The 18,729-nt window shown below is 41.4% G+C and overlaps 2 protein-coding genes across 3 annotated transcripts; both read left to right on the top strand.

The window, feature by feature from the left end:
• Positions 1 to 1,539: 1,539 nt before the first annotated feature.
• frrs1l (ferric-chelate reductase 1-like) lies at positions 1,540 to 5,579 on the top strand. The gene is made up of 5 exons (XM_086113699.1): positions 1,540 to 2,091; positions 2,604 to 2,688; positions 2,807 to 2,945; positions 4,129 to 4,375; positions 4,444 to 5,579. Exons 1-5 carry the CDS (start codon positions 1,908 to 1,910, stop codon positions 4,614 to 4,616), a joined length of 828 nt encoding a protein of 275 aa, XP_085969825.1. The 5' UTR covers positions 1,540 to 1,907; the 3' UTR covers positions 4,617 to 5,579.
• A 1,045-nt stretch (positions 5,580 to 6,624) lies between these two features.
• Positions 6,625 to 18,116, top strand: tmem245 (transmembrane protein 245). Of its 2 annotated transcripts, XM_086113697.1 has the most exons (18): positions 6,627 to 7,276; positions 7,936 to 8,053; positions 8,204 to 8,299; positions 8,551 to 8,658; positions 9,412 to 9,615; positions 9,685 to 9,854; positions 11,031 to 11,054; positions 12,547 to 12,651; positions 12,738 to 12,820; positions 12,911 to 13,001; positions 13,501 to 13,599; positions 13,675 to 13,806; positions 13,891 to 14,013; positions 14,106 to 14,251; positions 15,308 to 15,408; positions 15,507 to 15,681; positions 16,149 to 16,343; positions 16,436 to 18,116. In XM_086113697.1, exons 1-18 carry the CDS (start codon positions 6,677 to 6,679, stop codon positions 16,482 to 16,484), a joined length of 2,619 nt encoding a protein of 872 aa, XP_085969823.1. In that variant the 5' UTR covers positions 6,627 to 6,676; the 3' UTR covers positions 16,485 to 18,116. The 2 variants fall into 2 exon arrangements, with proteins under 2 accessions (XP_085969822.1, XP_085969823.1); XM_086113696.1 differs by lacking the exon at positions 11,031 to 11,054 and having other exon boundaries at positions 6,625 to 7,276; positions 13,675 to 14,013.
• Positions 18,117 to 18,729: the final 613 nt, after the last annotated feature.

Here is an 18,729-nt window from a genome sequence, read left to right as displayed (position 1 = left end):
TCCCCCGCCTACTACCCAAAGACAGCTAGGATAGGCTCCAGCACCTCCCGCGACCCTCGTGTGGATTAAGCGGTTCGGAAAATGTATGTATGTATGTACTGTATATTAGTCAGTGTCCCCAATTATTCTCAATATTGTATATTTTGGAAGTATTTATATTAATTTAATTAACCCTCTAATGTTGGATCAAGATTCACATATATTTTATTACCTGTGATGCTAATGACTAGTAGGCATAATTAGATTTTAATGCATTGCTTTTTCCTCCTGTGATTTTAAGTTTCCAAGCAAAATTTAAAAAAAAACTAACTAAATGGGTGTGCTGGACAAATAATCCAATGGAAATGTAGCTAATTAGGTGCCGAATATAATTTTTAATATATATTTTTTATTTAGGTGCCGAATATAATTTTTGTCAGTTTTCCTTCAGTAAAATTTTGCCTTCAGAGATTTTGATGAATCAAAATGTCGCCTACCTTATTAAATAACGTTTCAGAATGTCATCAGCTGAATTAAAAAGGAAATAGAGTAAAATTTTGCTAGTACATTAAAAAAAAAACAGGTATCTCACGGTTGTTAATTGTTTACGTCTGTCGTTAAAAGTAGCGCGGACTCCTCTTAGCTGCTTTTTACAGTGATGGAGTTTTGCCGACATCATGCGGAGGAACTTTGAACATCAACAGAGACAAATGACGTTTACATTTTAGAAATAAAGAGGCACACATATATAATTCGTATTAATATTAGTTTTACAGTTTTAGTTCGTATTTATATTAATATTACAGTTTTAGTGTGTGTGTTAGAAATATTTAGGTTTTACTGTATATTACTGGTAGTACTATGTTTTTAACTCGAGATTTCTCCACGGATGAGTGCCACTTTCCTATCCATTGTAAATTCAATAAATCATATGACATTTGGGTGAGTACTACAGACTTTAATTCTTTGAAACTTCCTCCAATGTGTTGTGTTTTTAATATAATCACGCTGGTCATTTCATTGGGTACACATAATATCCCTCCTTTACCAAATAGGTCTAAAGTTGTTGTGACAGTTTTGAATGACACCGTCAAAGTGGTATTCATTTAAAGATACAGTATTTATAATTAGTGTGATTTGCTGTGTTGTACATTGGAACTGCATCATACTGAGAGGTGTTTGTGATATCGATGCATTTGTCACAGCCACCCAAAAGACGCACACAGCTCTCAAAGTGATGCACTGCAAACCTACTGTACATACTGTAATACACATTTTGCATCTCTTGTCTCTATTTTAACACTTTACATATAATGTCAAACAAGTAGGTGGAACAATACACGAGCTATGAGAAATACAGTAACGTATAATGAAACATTCAATGCAAATTAATGGGTAATATTGTAAATCAATCTTCAAATTTAATGTATGTATAGATAGATAGATAGATAGGTAACATGTTCGGGAGATAACGAGGTACCTTTATAAAAGGATGCAAATTGCCAAAATGTCATATTGTTTGTCGTCCTGTGTTCGGTGACGTTTCTCCTCCTCATTGGAGGCCATGTTTCATCAGCAAAGATGGGCGACACCATTTCATCCCGATGTCCTCACACACACACGAAGAAAATAGGATTTAATATTCACTAGCGCCAATGGACGTCGCTATATGTGATTCTGAAGCGGATTACGATGTTTGTGTGTGAATTAGACATCGAGATTACAAATCCGGCTAATTTACATTTAGTTTAGCCTCCAGGCACCCCCCTCCATCTCTCCCCCTCCTCATGAGCGTGAGCCTGCTAATAAACACCAATTGACGACGAAGAGACGATGAAAATGGACACCTGCAACCGGATTCCAACAGAAACGAGACCCCGTTCTGATTTATGACCACTTTTGTACTGTAGTGTATTTCTAAAGCGACCATGATTTTTGCGCTATGGCCGCTGCTGATCCACGTCAGCGCGTGGCGGGGGGTCGCGCCGAGCCCAACCGACGAGGGAGCAATGCGGGCCGGCCACGGAGAGCCGGGCCACCAGGAACACCACAAGGACTCGTACAGCACCTTCGCCTCCGAGTTCTTGGAATCTCGATATCTGTCTGATGATGGTGAGTGTCCTCACCTCACCTCTAGAGCAAAGCAGAAAATGGGTCTTTCAGCACCCAGGCCAGCTCCTCCTGTGGATTAATAACGTAAAAACTGAAAAAACAAAAAAACTATGTCAAGGCTCATGTGGAGTCAAAAGCCAAAAAATATGCCTTACGGTTAACCTGAGGCCATTCTGAAGGGGTCGAGTGACAAATTTAATTAAAATGTGTTGCGCATGATAAGTAAATAAAATACCTGCATAAATTTCAACAACAACAAATCTTAAAAAAATACTTATAAATGTGTTGAATGTAAATGCCAAATTCAACTCACCTGTACTGTAAGCAGTGATTCTTTCAAGCGTCACCTGAGGGAGCTTACTTGTATCACTTGTTTTCTATTTGCATTATTGCTGTACAATTTATATTCATCAATACGTTTGTGAAATGTCAAAATGTCTCTCTGGCACTCATATGCACACTTTGGTTGTCATAACAACGCTACACAAAATTCTGATGGCGCATATTTGCAGGTTATCCTTTTCCCACTGCGCCACCAGTGGACCCCTTTGCCAGAATCAAAGTGAGTGACTGTGGTGTGACCAAAGGATGCATCAGGTAAGAGCAAGCTTGCGTCTTTTTTCCATGTTCATTCTTAATTAGTCACGTGATACACCCCCTTTTAAAATGTAAACAGCATGTAACTTAGAAGACCTGATGGGTTTTGTGTGTTTAGGTATGGAAAGCCTGGTTGCGATGCGGAGACATGTGACTACTTCCTGAGTTACCGTCGCATCGGGACGGATGTGGAGTACGAAATGAGCGCCGACACTGACGGCTGGGTGGCCGTAGGTTTCTCCTCTGACAAGAAAATGGTGAGGAAAAGGACTTTCTTCCTGCTCTGAGGTCAGTTCTTGATGAATTTGTCAAGCGGTGCTTTCACTTTCCATGAAATCCTTTGTTTTTGGCTTTTATTTGGAGTATCCATTGCAGTAAATAACCCCGTTGACTGTTTTTAACATCAGACAACATTTTGAAACTCTGAGACAGACCTCATTGTTTCGAGGAAAACAAAGTGGGTGGTTTAAACATGATGTATGTAAAAAATGTGCCATATGATGGATTAAAATGAACATCACAGATGAGAAAATTGAATATGTGGATAAGCTGCAGCATCACTTTGGACAAGGATTTGTTTTTTTAGATACTTGATGTGGAAGCGACTAACATTCAGATTGATTCAGCATTTTGGTTGCAATTTCACGCAACTTTCTTCATTCTTCTTTTTTTTTTAAGAATATGCAACCCAATAAGAGATATTTATTCAACTTTCTCTCATCCAGTCCAAATTTGTATGTGTTAAATCTGCTTTTCTTTTTTTTTTTATATCAAAGCAAGAATCCTACAGACGTTTCAGACTAATTTATCCAGGATACTGTTTTGTGTTTAAATTCTATTTTAACAAGGATTATGTGTGAAGTTAAATTTAGATCCCCTGCAGGATTTTAGTTGCACATTTTACAATTTAACCAATTTTGCTCACTTCCTTCTTTTTTAATTCCTGTCTAAGCAAGGACAACCCTGTTGTTGTTTTTTTTGGTGGTTTATTTTTTATTTTTATTTTGCTTTGTTTATTATTTTTAGATCCATTATTCCATACAAAGTGGCTCAGGCAGCGAGGGTAAAATACATAGTGAATATAAAAAGTCCACACACCCCTGTTCAAATACCAAATTTTTGGGACACAAAAAAAAGAAATAACTTTTTACATATTGATGTCATTGAAGACTTGGAAAATTTAATTGAAAAAAAATCTTTTTGAGAGGGGAAACCAAAATAAACAAGTGAGATAATGTGATTGCACAAGTGCGCACACCCTCACAACTGGGAGGGAGCTGTGTTGAGCATTCATTCACTAGTCATATTCAAATCCATGTTAAATGGCAGCCAGCACACCCAATGCCACCATTTAAAGTGCCTCCGTTGAACCCCAAATAAAGTTCAAATGCTCTTGACCATTTCCTCATCTTCTCACTAATAACCAATCGCATTTCTCAGGGAGGCGATGATGTCATGGGCTGCGTCCACGACGACAACGGCCGCGTGCGCATCCACCACTTCTACAACGTAGGCCAGTGGGCCAAGGAGATCAAGAGGAACCCCGCCAGAGACGAGGAGGGCATCTTTGAGAACAACCGCGTGACCTGTCGCTTCAAGCGTCCGCTCTACGTGCCACGAGACGAGACGCTCGTGGACCTCCACCTGTCGTGGTACTACCTGTTTGCATGGGGCCCTGCCATACAAGGTGAGTTTTGAGCTTTTATGGTGCGATTTATCTTTGGCGTCACCCCATCCTCGTCTCTTGTCCTCCAGGCTCCATCACTAGACACGACATCGACAGTCCACCGGTAAGCGACCACATGGTCAGTATTTACAAATACGAGGACATCTTCATGCCTTCCACAGCCTACCAGACCTTCAATTCACCCCTTTGCCTATTACTCATAGTAGCCCTCACCTTCTACTTGCTGATGGGAACACCATGAAGGCGGTGGTGGACGGACAAGATGTAGCAGCAATAAAACAAGTTACTTTTAAGTGTGTGCTTTGCACACACATACTATATTAGACATTTTAAAACAAAATAATTCTATGTAGTGTAACACAATATACTTTTGGGGAGTCATTTGCTGCTGCCAATCAAAAGTAACTGCTTTGTAACACAAAAGTTTCGCACAAGGGCAGTTATTTTCAGTTATTGCACATGCCAGGAGACAAATTAGTAGCATGTGCTCAGAAATAATCGTTGTGCGGATCATAAAAAGAGCAGATGGCAATCATTTACTGGCTCATGATTATCTTGACTGAAGGACAAAATAAGAAGCATCTTTTTTTTCTTCTTTTTTTTTTTTTTTTTTACTTGATCACTTTTTTTTGGCTGGAGCTTATCCCAGCTGTTTTTGGGCAGTAGACGGGGGACACCCTGAACCGGTTGCCAGCCAATCGCAGGGCACACAGAGATGAACAACCATCCGCGCTAACCACTCAACACCGGGCCGCCCATACATACAGGGTCAGGCAAAATGATCTGACACATTTGTAGGTTAAATAAAAGGCAAATAAAGTAAAGAAACAAAAAAGTGTTTTTATTTTCGAAAAGTACATGTGACGTTTTTTCCATATAATGCCATATATATATATAAATGTGTATATATATACAGTACAGCATATATTAAACTTGATGAATGGTATGGTGGTATGAGATACTAATTGCAATAATTTAGAGTATATTGTACAATTGGCTGGGTATGTTGAATTAAAAAAAAACAAAACAAAGCATTACAATTATTTTTGATTTATTGTACATTTTTAATCCCTAATGGAGGCTTGAATTTCAGGGATTAGAATTTGTATAATAATGCCTTTCACATCAATATACTGTACAGGTACTATCTACAGTGGTATCTACATAATACCATTAAAAGTTCAAATAAAACATGCCAAAACTGTTTTGTCTGTAGTCAATCCCTGTCCATTCCTCCCTTCTGCTAATGTCTGCAATACTAGACCCACATTAAACATTATTATGAATCGCAAAACAGAATGCAAGTTGATGATCGTACCTGGATAGATGTTGTAGTGGCAGGCACAGGCATACAACACAGCCGGACACTGAGTGGCAATACACTATCAAACTGGATAATCGCAAACACATCTGTCTGTATTCTGTTTTTGTTTGGATTATATTTAGTTTTATTTCCCCATGTACCTTTTTTGCCTTCCTCGTTGGGTTTTGTTTCCACTGATCTTGCCATCCGGGTCCCTCATGTTAACCAACCGGCTCCCTCAACCCTTTGCGTCTTTTCTGGGTGTCCTTTGTTGTCTTGACAGTTTGCTTGTATTTCGTTCTCTGGCTTCTGTCAGTATTTGCCGGACTGTTGCTGTCATGTTGTTTTGTTTTACTGTCATGTTTTGTTGTTGTTTTTAAAAAAAATAATTTTGGTTTATTGGGGGTTTTCAGGGTCCACAGAGTGGATATTTGAGTCGGTTGTATTAATCACCATATTTATTGGCAGCACTATGGTGACACAGACTCACTGCACTTTGCTTTTTAACCATAGGTACGATTGGAATTATAAACATAGTCAAGTATGATTGTAAAACACATTACCCACATATTTACAGTTTACCATTTGCAGTCCCTCTAGTTGCAGATTTTAGGGGGAAATCTCCCATTTTTTGTTTGTTTTTTTACGGTATCACTCTTTTTCCAGATTTTTTTTTCATGTCAATTATTTGTCCATTTTTGTCATTCCCCCCAAATAGTGGTAGTCCCCTGCACTATTGTAAGCTATATTTAGTTGCAGAACCCCACACTGTGCAACAGTTCAGTCGCACTCAGCCGTTTTGCTTCTTGTGCAGCTGCAAATCTAAAGAGTACTACATCTTCGGGTGTGCTTTAAACGTCCAAAAAAAAAAAAAAAAACAATTAGCGAAACATGAGCTTCTTCCCAAACTCCGATTCCCATGGTGCCTTTCGTCATCGATACGTCACGCGGTAGGCTTTCACACGCCGCAAGAGACAACAGACGAGACTGGGGTAAATATGGCCGACGAGGAGTTCTCGTCACCGGACCCTGCCGCCGGTGCTCCGCCGGCGAGCCCTCACACGAGAAGGGCTCACTCCGTTTCGGTCTCCGAAAGCTTCCAACCGGCCGTGGGAATGGTTAGCCAGCTGCTAAGCCAGCCGTCATCGCTCAAGTTCGACAAAAACATCAAGCAGGCCTTCTACAACACCGGGGCGATGATCTTCGTGGCTATCTGTTGCGGGGCGGCGGTGCTAGTGTACTTCATCCTGGAGGCCTTTCTCCGGCCGCTTCTCTGGGCGGTGCTGTGCGGCACCTTCCTCCACCCTTTCAAGTACTCCCTCGCTCGTCTCGGACGCTCTTGGCTCAGCGGCCTGCAGGACACCGGGACGCCCATCGTGGTGGGAACTCTGCTAGTGCCGGTGTGGTGCGTTAACCACACGGTGGACTTCATGGGGCGGCAGGTGATGGAGAAGCTCCCCCCGCTCCTCGCCATCGGAGCCGGGGCGCCGCTGCTCTACGTCCTCTACGTGTCTTGGAGCGTCGTCGGCATGCAGGTGCTTCTCGGCCACCTTTGGGGGGTCATTGCAGCGGGGCTGGACTATTTCCACGCGGTCTGGGTGAGTGGATTGACAATGACAGCTGACTTGCTTCTCTCCACCCTTCCTTTTCTTCATTGATGATAAAAAAAACTGTGGGTGTGGTTGTGAAAATTGGTCAATCAAAACAGTGAGGCTTCCCTTTGTGTTTATATTGCCTTGGGTACGCAAATTTGCCATTTGCTGCGTGATTTTAAATTATACAGGCTCTATATGTCACAAAGGATACATTTAAAAAGCAAACTACAACCATTAGAATCGCCTGAAGTGAAACACACTTACTTACACAGTCACATTTTTCCAGAATCCCCCCAGCAGCTCTATTGTCACGGCTTTCTCATGTCATGTGCGGTTCCAAAATTGATTCCCTTGAGCCTTTGGTGACCTCCTTAATTTTGGGAAAGAGGAATAAGCCAGGAAGTTGCTTCAGCATGACAATGTTCTTCTCGGCCAGGAACCTTTGGTTGCTCATGTCTGGTGAAAGCAGCCACAAGTTTTCACCCCACAACGCTCGCCTATTGTCTTGTCACCGAACGGGGCAAATGGAATAGAATGTCTTTTTAGACTCACAGTTTTGAGCTTCAAATCTCTGCCTTCTTATGTTCCAAGAACATGCCTTAGACCAAGTCATGATAACATTCTGTCCCGTGTGTTAAACATCCTTTGTTGTGTGGTGATAGGTTTGCACAGTGGTCATTGGCTATTTGTTGGCAGTCTGCTTTAAATGGAGTCCCCGCACGGAAGGCTACCTGAGGTCCGCCGCCCTGCCTGTGTGGACCACTCTGCTTTTCTACATTGGTGAGTGGAAGTAACATGAGAAAGTCTGCTCTTATTTTTAGTCCACTGGATGCATTCAGTCTGACCCTCGAGGCTTGAAAATGTTTCTCGTCATTGAAAACAATTGTGTGTTTATCCGATCAATTCATAGTCGTTACTGTTTCATTCTAGTGTCTTTGATGGGCTCGTGGAGGGTTCCTTTATTTGTGGTGGTGGTGCTGCTGCTCATTGTGGGCTCCCAAGAGAAGCCCCCTGTCCCTGGCAGAGGTGAGGCTTGTGAATAGGCACTCAAAAATGGATTTGGCGTGTCTGAGTTGGCCCTGCTGTCACTAACTAAAAATCCAGGTTATGGGACTGTCATGTATTGGTGCCAGCAGTCAAGGACCGACGCAGCCACTGATCCTCAGTCACTTTACTTCATTGAACAAAAGAAACTACTAATGCTATTTTTTATTATATATTTGTGAGGATTTTTTTGTGGAATTTTTTTTTTTGATGTTGTGATATGATCATTTAAGGAGAGCTGCCTGGGCAAGTGTTGTCATTTGCTGCTAACACGATTTACATGGCCATTGCCTGTGGCAGCCTGGAATCCGAAACTGAGCGGAGCGAAAGATGCTCCACAGGTGAGGAAATGTTTTTTTTTTTTTTGGACTTACATTTATTTATTTATTGCTGAAAAAACACATGCTTTAAGAACCTCATCTATACTTGCATAACAAATGATGGATGTTGTAGATTTGTTATGCAAGTACAGTGGATACTAAAAATAATAATAATAATACATTTTATTTGAAAGCACTTTTCATCATACTCAAAGACACTTTACAAGAGTTTAAAACACAGGATAAAAATGTGCACTTAAAACAAGCATACATAATTTACAAAAGCACATTTAGATGAACAAAAAAGCACAAATGGGTAAAAGAGATTAAAAGGTGTTAAAAGCATTGCGGAACAGATGAGTTTTAAGAAATGATTTGAAGGATTGGAGATCAGTTCAGTTGCGGATGTGTTGTGGTAGTAGTGCGTTCCAGAGGGTGGGGGCGGCGACAGAGAAGGCTCGGTCCCCCCAGGTTTTGAGCTTGATCAACAAAAGTCAACAACTTGTTCAAGTGTCTTGTTGTTCTGATGGCAGATATAAACTTTTTCCAACAGGAATGTGACATAACTCGTACAACTCAATTAAAAAAAAAAATTTGAGGATGTAAACATAACCAACTGTGATTATATAGTTGTGTTAAGCGTGTTTAGGCTTAAGTTGATTTCCATGTGAACTGTTAACAAATATATTTGCAAATTTTGAAAAGTCACTCGTGGACCAAGTGTTTCTAGAAATCTTCTTGAGATTCAGGCCACTTGCCGTTTGTTTTAACAAGATGGTGACAACGATTCGGTGGACAACCTCGCTGCCACCCCAGCGTTCACTCAGAGCTCTCGAAGAGTGCCGACCACTCTTTTCCAGAAGAAGTCCTCCCACAAGGCCAGCGACATCTACTTCATCCTCTTGGCCTGGGCCATATTCCTGGTCCAGATCTGGCTCAACCTGTGGGTCCTGCAGCTCCTTCCCATCCCCGTGGCCGGTAACATTCACCCTGACATTCCATCTTTTGCTTCTCAAATGTACGCCTCACACCTGTGTTGATACGTAGTGTGGGTCATGAAGAAGCTGGTGGTCCATTTTGGCCTGAAGAGTTTTGCGGCGAGGACTATGAGCTCGTGGTGGGCCATGCTGGAGAAGTTTGGGCGGGAACGAGAAGAGGCTCTGCTGCCGGGTCCGATCAAAGGCTTGGCGCAATTCTTGCTGCGTATTGACACAAAGGTAACGCTTGTCCTTTTGTTCATAGATTTGGGTGGCCGTGTCCTGCATGGTCGCACTTTGGAAAATCCACACAAAACTGGATTTGGGCTTTTATCTTTGGCTTTCACTTGACAGCCCGTTTCCAAGTGGACATCATTGTTACCTCGAACATCAAATGGCTTCACATGATCACTTTCTCTTCACGTGTCATTTTCTTGTAAGACGGGGTTTTTTTTGCATTGAAATAAGGCTGAAAAAGTGGGGGTCGTCTTATATTCGGGGTCTAGACATTATACCCATTCACGACGCTAGATGGCGCCAGATATCATTGAAGCGGATGTTGAATTTGACTCCCCAGGCCAAAGTGAACCCCTGCCATGAAGAATAAAAATAAAAATAGCGGTAGCATGAAGAAGAAAAATAAAAAATAGCGGTAAGAAGGAAAAGAGAAGAAAATAATAGAAGAGATAACAGAAAATGGAGAAACGTAATGACAATCTGGAGAAAAGTGGGTTGAAGATCGGCCAGGTTAACCGGCAGCTGAGGAGAGGTTATGATGTAATTTACATTTAAAAAACCAGAAGCCATTCATTTACGAATGTGATTGCACTTTAATTTGAATGAGGCAAAATAACATGCCTTTTCTTTCAAATATATTGTTTTTATCATTTGTTTCAGATGTACTGTAATTATTTTCTGTATGACAATTAATTTGGTGTTCAAAAAAACTTTTTTCAAACTTGAGTCGTGAAAAAGAGGGGGTCGTTTTATAATCAGGGCCGTCTTATATTCGGGCCAATACGGTTATTGTCCCCATCTTAGACCATGCTGATGTTTTATTAATATTTACTATCTGCGTGGATGTAGAAGACATCTAATTAAGGAGAGATGTTCGTTTACGTGTGCAGCACACTTTCAATTGGGGCCTGGTGTTTTCACTAATCTGAGGCCACTATTTGAGTACAATATTCAAGTCAAAGATTTTTTTTTCGAGGATCGCACTGGAGTACAGTACTTTGTTAAAAATCACCAGCCTACCAGTCACCCTGTACTTGACGCCTTGCTTGTCACGTGCCTGCATCCAAACACAAGTGTTGTGTTGTGTTGCACGTGGGGGTGGTGGGGGAAATGCGCTGACTGCACAATTTTTTTTTTCCAATAACAATCTTCCCACTGTGTCTTTGTCTCCTCTCCAAGCTGTGGCATTGGCTTAACAAGCAGGTAATGACTTAGTGATGAGAGAGGTCGTCAGCTAAGTGTGCGTGTGGATGAACAAAAGCGGGAAAAAGATCATCAAATATTGATGTGTGTGAGTCAATTGCTTGGACTGGCTTTTTTTTTAAACTCTTTCATGACTTTCTCTTGTCTACATGCTTGTCCTCTTGAGTTCCAGCGTTTAGATTTTAGTTTGTCCTCACGGGAAGATGCAGTAAAAGTTGATTGGACTTTTTACCTTCCCATTTTTGTTGGGGGGGGGGGGTTCCCATTGCTGCTTCTGCATCTTATCTGTGATGTTTTTGCTTTGAGTGCATGTGATTTATGCAGACTTTAATCCAGCAGAGTGTAGTGTTGCGAATTGTATTTATTTATTTTTCCATCTCATTTGACAACACAGGCAGAGTGTGAACTGAAATATTCTTCAAAAAAGAACCTTCGAGGTCTTGATCGCCACTCCCTATTTCGAGTTACTGACTTTAATAAAAAGAGAAAATTAGTTACATGTACCTGTACATGTTATGTATGTAAAGCAAAGGTGTCTAAGTCAAGGCCCGGGGGCCATATCCGGCCCCTCACGTCATTTTATATGGGCCGCGGGAGCAAATCATGTGTGTGAACTGTCATAATTCTTGCTGAAATCTGTACCAGAATGTCAAATTGTCATGGATAATAAATAACGTTGAGGTTTTGCACCGGCCCTCCGAGGAGAAGCCGTCACTCCGAAGTGGCCCGTGACAAAAAATGAGTTTGAGACCCCTGATGGAAAGCAACCATGTAGCTTTGTCTTGGTCAAGTTTTCACTTCATTTTTGATATATAAGAGTGCTGCCAAAACCTGCAAAATGGTGGGATTTGCTGCTTAATTCATATTCCATCAAACGCAAGAAAAACCCAATGCTGTGGTTTGACTAGTGAGTGTGCGTAGAACTTAATATTGCCAAGAGCATTTTTGACTTGCCTTGCTCTTTTGAGGCACCAGAGAGCGGCACAGTTATGGACACAATATGAATAACAAAACGCAGAAGCAAAGGCATTTCAACCCGAGAAGGGTGTGATGAAACCTGTACATGGATTTGCAGCATGTATTTACATTTTTACACTGATAACGTCACATTGCAGGACACATAGTACTTGGTGCACCTTGTCTTATGTTGGGTTCCAGTGTTTGTCAACACAAATAGCGAATGTGTGTGCTGACTGAATGCACACTTTGGCTTTACACTTTTTTTTAAAAAAGCGTTTTGTTTCTTGCACATGGTGTTGAAGTGTAAGGATCTGTGTCCGCTTGTGTTTGGCTTTGCCATTTTTCAGATTTCTTTTTTAAATATAAACTTTTGCCTCCTTCAACAGTTTGAAATTTTAGATGACTTTTTTTAAAAATGCAAAGCAGCCTTATCGGAAGGACATGCGTCCTTGTGTTTTGAAGCGTTTCACTGCCTGCCGCGCTTCTTATTGCCTTCCCTTTCCTTTTGGATCCCTGTGTGTCCTTCATGCAGATGGTGGTGTGGCTGGAGCGCTCGTTGGATAAAATGATCAGCATCTTCATCATCATCCTCCTGGTCGCAGGGACCCTCCTCATGGGGCTGGTCCTCACAGCCATGGTATGATTATTATTTTTTTAAAATTGGATTTTAAATATCTCCATCTCTGCATTACGAGTGCTATTCTCTTGGTTGAATGCATCCAGGTTCACCATGAAAGCGCTCACATCATTGACGTCACCGGGAATCTCATCAACGAGACGGTCTCCAACCACCCAGAGTGGGCAAAGTAAGGCAGCCATCTTGTTCTTTCAGTTTGTAAATGTGTCAGTTGCACAGAGAGATGACCTTCTCTCTTTGATTTTTCTCTCCTGGACAGCTTGCTCCCAGAAGCTCGCGTGATCCAGAAGGCTGTGAATTCAGCTGCCACTAACGTCTATGAGCATGGGAGAGAGTGGATAACGCAAAAAGTTGGCATTTCTTGACTTTCATCTACATTTCTACAAAGTATTTAATCATACACGTTAAAAAAATAAAATAAAATTATCATGATCAGCATGAAATGTAGCCTTTTTTCCACGATTCTGTACATGGGGGAGACTAGGACTGAGACAAATGTTACTACTGAAAGTCAAATGACATTTATTTAGTGCTAATGTTGAACATGAAACAATCACAGTTCCTGTCATACACCCCCCCCCCCCCCCAAAAAAAAACATTGAAAATATTTATTTCTTCGACATTGGCAGTTGTTGAGATTGTTGACAGGAAGGCAACGATTGTCCCCCTCAACAATCATTCATCGGTGTTGATGTCAAATTCAATCACTCAGTAGATTAATTAATCAGTGAATTAATTAGTTAACTAATTAATTAATTTTAAAAGTATTATCTTTTTTTTTTTTTTTTTTTGCTTACTCGTCCAAATTATAACTCGACCGTGTTTTGTTGTGTGTGTGCGTGCGCGCAGCTTCACAAGATGTTGGGGGACAAGGTGAACAACACGGATGTGATTGAGAAGCAAGTGCTGGAGCTTTGGGACCGACTCTACCACTCGTGGTTTGTGAAGGTACCAATGGATGTAGGGTGGCGTGTTTCTTGAAAGGGTTTGCTTTTCTGAAAATGCAGACGCGCCTGTTTGTAGAATGTGACCCACTCGGGTCGCTCTCGTGGTACCAAGTTGAATATTCAGAGAACAAACAGCTGGTTGGTGGACATCCTGGACTGGAAGGACATTGCCTCCTTTCTGCAAGAGAATATTGAGACACTGTGGTCTGTAAGTGGTGTTGAATTTTTTGCAGCAAAATGCAAGTTGCTTGTAAACCATGAGATGTTTTTCAAGCTTGATGTTTTCTTTCAGATCCTGGAGTCCCTGTGGGTCGTGATGAGCAGGAACGTTGGCCTCCTCATCACCACCACCACCACACTCCTCACCGTCTTGTTTCACAGTGGCACAGCTCTGCTCAATTTTGTCCTCAGCCTGGTAAGTGGGTGGGGGGTCACCTTCCTCATCCTCTTCCTCCTGCTTCCTGTATTGTGGGAGTGCCCAAAAATGAGTTTGGTATGTCATCTCAGGTGATTTTCTTGACCACCCTGTTCTACCTGCTGAGCTCCAGCGGAGAGTATTACAAACCCGTCAAGTGGGTCATCAGCCTGACCCCTCTCTCGCAGCCGGGACCCTCATCCAACATCATTGGGCAGTCTGTGGAGGAGGCCATCAGGTAGCAAGAAATTAAAATATCATAATAATAATAATAATAATAGTAGTGTATTCCTATCTCATTAGCTTCCTGGTATCTGTTTGCGACCCTGTGCAATACATAATGATACAAATTTTTTCATGCTACATACAATATGCCATTTATGTATAAGAGTATTCCACATTCACTGCCACGTTGATGTCAAATACAGATTTGAAAATAGTTTTTAACTTGGATGTCAGTGATATTAATTAATGTACACTCATTGTTATTTCTACAGTCCCTAATAATAATGATTATTTTTAGTAGTACTGGTATTGGTACATATAGTTACGTTTAAATTAATTCCGATGCGACTCCTCCAAGCACTTTAATGTAATCATCACCATAATTATCTATTTTTGTGAATCATTAAATGTATTATTTATACTTGGTTTTTGTGTGTGGACTATATTCTGGCCATAATAATATGTGGACATATTATTAATACTCCTTTGCTATCGGTAAATTATGACAATCTTGGCAAAACTGGTAAGTGACCATAATCTTAAAAAAAAACAAAAACAAAAAACAAAACTCACAAATATGCAAGAGTCGACTGTAGTTTTAAGTTGGAAAATCATCATTTAACAGATCTGGCTTACCGGTAGTTGTGCTTCACTGGGTCTTTCTTACACTGCAACGTGAGTAAAGCCAGGTAATTTTGGAGGGGCTTATGAATAATAGGAACGTTGAAATAGTTCAATTTTGAGTGAATTTTCCTGACGCTTTGGGAGCTGCATGCACTGGTTCAATTGTGACGGCACAAACACGTTGCCATGTAGCTGTAGATGAGTCCATTCGTAATCACCTCACCTTCGTACAGTCTTTCTTACTGCAACTAATCAGTGGATTTTTGGAGGGTAAGCTGTGAAGGAAAGAGCTTGACTGTAATTTTAGAATCAATTTTAGTTTTAATCAGCATAAAAATCGAACTCAACGGAATGTTATATTTCCCAGTGTAGTTATTATCAGGACTTTCATACCTTGTCCTCTGTGTCTCAAGTAGCTACCAGTTGTGTCTGTGTGTTTGCACAGAGGCGTGTTTGATGCCTCTCTCAAGATGGCCGCCTTCTACGGCCTGTACACTTGGCTCACTCACACCATCTTTGGCATCAACGTGGTCTTCATTCCTTCAGGTGAGCTTCACGCCAAATATGGCCTGTTTTCATCAATCTCGTACTTCAACCTTTTTTTCTTTTTTCATTTACTTTTTGTTTTGTTTCCCCGTTAAAAGCCCTGGCCGCCATCTTGGGCGCGGTGCCCTTCCTGGGCACGTACTGGGCCGCCGTGCCCGCCGTGTGTGACCTGTGGCTGGCGCAAGGCGAAGGCGTCAAGGCCGCGCTGCTGCTTGTCTGCCATCTGCTGCCCACCTACTTTGTGGACACCGCCATCTACTCGGACATCTCTGGGTGTGTAGCTCAAACGCCGGACACTTGATTAGGAACGCCTGCGCAATCACATTCTATACACCCAACGGAGTTGTCTCTTCATTTGGTCAAGAAAAGAATATCGGTCAATAAGAATGCAGTATAGTTCGACATTTTTTTTTTTGCCAAATATCCTATTTCCTCAAATCAAGGCCTTTTTTCAAAGCAGTTCCCCAAATAAACTCTTTCATAAATAAAGAATGCAATTGTTGAAATAAAGGCCCACTCTTTGCAGTTGAATAAATAAACACCCTACCTCAAATAGATGCCTATGTTTTAGGTTAAAAAAAAAACTGTTGTAGCTGCTTAATTGACAGATTCAAACAGCCAGTACAAAATGAAACTCTCACCAGAATCATGGAGCAGATGCCAGCACTGAATTACCTGCATCGCTAAACTGCTTAACTTTAGTTGCAGTTAAGTCTGAGATTGTGTGTGTGTGGTTTCAGGGGGGGTCACCCCTACCTGACCGGATTGGCGGTGGCGGGCGGCGCCTACTACCTGGGTCTCGAGGGCGCCATCATTGGGCCCATCCTGCTGTGCATCCTGGTGGTGGCGGCCAACATCTACAGCGCCATGCTGATGAGCCCCAACTCGGCAGCCCCTACGCCCATCCAGGCCGGTTGGCCCCAGCCCGGCAACAGGTCGCCATTGCCATTGCCACGGCAACCGACACCCTACAAAAATAAAATTAAATAAACACATTGTTTTGACCTATACTTATTATCCTCTCCAGGGCTTTCTCTGAGTCAACGCCCTCGGTCCTGAAAAAAAGTAGTGAGTAACGCCACTGCGGCGGAACGTCAGCCGGCTTGACGGCTCCTCCACATGCAGCTCCGCAGGTCCGGTGAGATGCCGCCACAGGGAAGGCGGCCTCACAGCCGCTCCCCCGCGATGCTTTGCTGCGGCATCGCTCGGAGCAATGAGGTGCCTGCTGCTGTCAACCAAAAAGATGATACGAACCACGTCGTCTCGTTGCCAAAATAGTTTTTATCGTGCCAGCTCAACAGGGTGAGGTGGACTGCTCACATCGCAATGCACAACAACTTTCCAAAGACAAGGCATTTTTGAGGGGTCGGGGGGGGGGGTATCGTAACTCATGTTCAAGGTAGCAAAGGACCACAAAAGTTGGTTTAGGGTTAAGAATACTTTTGGAAATATCAGTTGGACAAGTTGGGTACTAGAATTACAATTAGTGAGAAATCACTCAAAATAAATGACTGCTGTTTTCCAACCCTCCTTAAGTCTTGACAGTTTTTAAAGATATATAGATCAAAATCCCCAATGGGTAAGACATAAATACATCTTTGGGCTTGAATGAGTTAACCCTAAATCTAAAGATGTTGTATTTTGGTGACCAAAAAAAAAAAATTATGCTGTCGTGATGGTTGGACATTGGGTTTAATAGGTTGTGCTTTGGCACCATCTTGTGGTGTCTACAGGCAATTTTATTTCATTTTTACGTGGCTTCAAAGTAAAATGGATTTTTGGTGGATAAAAATAAAGACCCTAGAAAATGAGGCGATCCATGTTTTTCATTGTACATTGACGATGCATCGAAGTGTTTTTTTTTTAACCTCAATTTTTGGTGATTTGTTGGAATCACCGCTATTTTGCAACCCTACTCATGTGTCCATCCAAGTAGCGCTGAGTTTGCACAAAAAAAAAGTAGCTTTAATTAAAACGCATACACCTGTTCTCTTTGATCACACTCACTGTTTTTAAAGAAGCAGTCAAGAACTTGTTTGCTTCTCCCCCCTCCTGTTATGAAGTATAACCCCAACTAAAGTGTTAAAGCTTTTTGATGATTTTAGCCAGCCGACAATTCAAAACATTGACATGACAAGTTCTGTGTACCGGTTGAGTCACTGACAACTAAAGTGGGCTAACTCTCTTGATTGATGTTTGAGTTTCGTGCAAAAACAACAAAAAAAAGCAGATACTACCACTGCTCCAAATCAAGGTTTGACATACACTTTTGTCATAAAACAGGACGATCCAATTCAAGCTTCTGTCCCTGTTAGACTGATGAAAGATTTAACAGCTGTGCGGACTGAGACCACACTTTTAGTGGCAGCGGCAGCCAGAATACTTGAGCTCAGAACTCGCCCTCCTGCAAAATGACCGATGGAGTGAAGTCCACTTTAGTTCGTCGATGACTAACCGATTTTCATCACGCTTATTTACTTTGTTTTCACTACACCAGCACTTTTCAGAGTTCTGTCATGCTTACAGCCACGCAAAGCTTTGCCGTGTGATCTATGTCTAAGTGACAACCCGTGAATGTGTTTTTTGTCGGGTGTGTAAACAATGCCAGTGTTTACAGTTTTACTTTTTTTAATGACTACATTACTTTGTTTTCCCCAAAGAATAGATCTGCACTGCCAAATAAACACCACTGTTAGAAATAACCATGACCCTTTAATCTGAGCTGTGATTTTTTTAAAATTTTGTTTTAAATACTGGTGAAATACCGAACCTGATCAAAAATATGGAATTAAAATTTTCAGGTACATGTAATGAAGTGACCCTAGCAGCATATTGAACGTTGATCTGTATCAATGTAGTTTTGTTAGTTATAGGTGAACTCAATGAACAAATGCTCTGTACACAGTACTATTCTAAAATGGGGATGTAAAATGTTTAAAAAAAAAAAATTAATCACAGATGACTTTACGTGTGCCTAAATGTATTTGAGATGCAGATTTTTAAAAAAAAGTTTATTTTCACTCGTACTTTAGGTTTTTGAGAGCTTTCGATTCTTTGTTTTTACGTTCAACCCTGTAAAAGATAACGCATTATGGATTTTACCACACATTGTAATACATAGCTATGATGTTTCAGATTTATTGTTTTTACCTGTTGCAGAAGCTAACTCTTAATTCTTAAATAACTATTAAATATATTATGGTAACCTGAAAAATGGGCAGATTTGCAACCTGCGCCCAAAAACTGTAACCTTGCCTGCAACCTGAATTCTCGCTGTATTTGTGAAATCACAAAACCCGTTGAGTCCCTCTTGTCCGCCAC

This window comes from Hippocampus guttulatus, chromosome 6 (genome assembly GCF_054856545.1).
Source record: "Hippocampus guttulatus isolate MCC_2025c chromosome 6, RoL_Hgut_1.0, whole genome shotgun sequence".
Classification (NCBI taxonomy): Eukaryota; Metazoa; Chordata; class Actinopteri; order Syngnathiformes; family Syngnathidae; genus Hippocampus; species Hippocampus guttulatus.
The sequence above is the reverse complement of the archived record's forward strand: the minus strand, read 5'-3'. Positions and strand labels throughout refer to the sequence as shown.